Source organism: Cryptomeria japonica, chromosome 3 (genome assembly GCF_030272615.1).
Source record: "Cryptomeria japonica chromosome 3, Sugi_1.0, whole genome shotgun sequence".
NCBI classification, from domain to species: domain Eukaryota; kingdom Viridiplantae; phylum Streptophyta; class Pinopsida; order Cupressales; family Cupressaceae; genus Cryptomeria; species Cryptomeria japonica.
Window position 1 is genome coordinate 278,155,950 of NC_081407.1, and position 1,462 is coordinate 278,157,411.

Below are 1,462 nucleotides of genomic sequence, written 5' to 3' on the forward strand. Positions count from 1 at the left end.
TATCATTATTATCGACGCCCACAAAACAAGAAGATTTACTTGCGTCGCTCGGTGGCCAAGTGAGAAGAAAACCCCGTCTAAGACATCAGGCCTCTATTTGCAATTCACTGTATTTGGACAGCACCATAAGCTGCCATATATGAACTAACAATGCTTTAAACAATGTAAATTGGGTAAGTTTGATATTAAAGTATTCTGCATTTACGGGAGCTAAAGGAATGGATGATAAAGGCTTAAGATTTTAGTGTCGGTACCTAGTGTATTATACAAATTCTCGTCGTCGAAGGGGTGGATAATGCATTCAGATTTCAATGTCGGTAGTCAATAAGACAACCGTTTTTGTTTCTTTCTATCAATGGGAATGGGGACCTTGTCTGAGATAATAGTCACGCGAGAATTTAGTATTCTATGCACTTGCTCGGAACAACAAATTAACTTTTCAATGGGATGGTATCAATTAACGTATGCTTTGGTGGTAAAATTAGCGTTCACATAAACGGTAGTTTTGGATGCAATTTAGGGTTTCGTGCATGCAATTTTTACTAAACATTTGATAAAAGCGCACAAAAATATCTCCAAGTAAAAATATCAAATATCTCATGTGCAAATTATTTTGCTTGATAGTAATGTAGTTCATTTGAGTCATACGCTGGCGTGTTGAAAGCCTATAAATAGGAAACACCATTCTAGAGCTTCTCAAACCAAGTTGCTTATCTGTGCCTGTTTGAGAGTTAGTAATGGCGTCTCGTACGAAGATAATATGCTATATTTTGCTGGGCCTCATATTTGTATGTACCCTCATTGACGGCGCGGTGGGGGAAGAGAAGTATTATAATGATGGTCATGGTGGTGGTCGGTATGGTGGTGGAGGACATGGTGGTGGAGGCCACGGTGGGTATGGCGGTGGAGGACATGGTGGTGGAGGGCAAGATGGGTATGGTGGTGGTGGGCATGGTGGTGGGAGAGGTGGCCACGGTCCTCCTGGCCATGGACACTAGAATTAAGGGGTTCTAGTTTCATCTAGATCGACAGCAGAAGTAGCAAATATATGCTATGAATTATAAAATAAAGTTGGTTTCGATTGCTCACTTGCACCCTACTTCTACAATGTATTTTCTGCGAAAATGCTTAGTATGAAATGGGAAAAGAATTCCATGTAATATTGTAAAATTATGCTGTTGAATATATAATAGAGATAATAAGTTTGAAATACATATTAGAGTTTTTTTTGGCTTGCCTTTAATGTTATATATGCTTAGTTTGATACCAGCTGTATCATTCAAAGTATTTTTATATCGAAGATTTCATCACTTTTTAATTCTTTTCATTTTATTTATTTTTAAATGAGTACAAGAAAAAGTATTGTAATATGTAGAAATTTATAGTAAAAATGATATTTTTAATAAATGTGAAAATTTATTTTATATTAATTATATAGATTTGTTTTGTATCAATATATTTA

The 1,462-nt window shown here is 35.9% G+C and overlaps 1 protein-coding gene across 1 annotated transcript; it reads left to right on the plus strand.

Annotated features, from left to right (window-relative positions):
- Window positions 1-737: 737 nt before the first annotated feature.
- Window positions 738-998, plus strand: LOC131874093 (cold and drought-regulated protein CORA-like). Its single transcript, XM_059217333.1, has one exon. The coding sequence runs from the start codon at window positions 738-740 to the stop codon at window positions 996-998; it is 261 nt and encodes an 86-aa protein (XP_059073316.1).
- The last annotated feature ends 464 nt before the right edge of the window (window positions 999-1,462 follow it).

Bases quoted from the DNA above. Each gene is read 5' to 3' on its own strand.
- LOC131874093 (XM_059217333.1), top strand. From the start codon at position 738: ATGGCGTCTCGTACGAAGATAATATGCTATATTTTGCTGGGCCTCATA.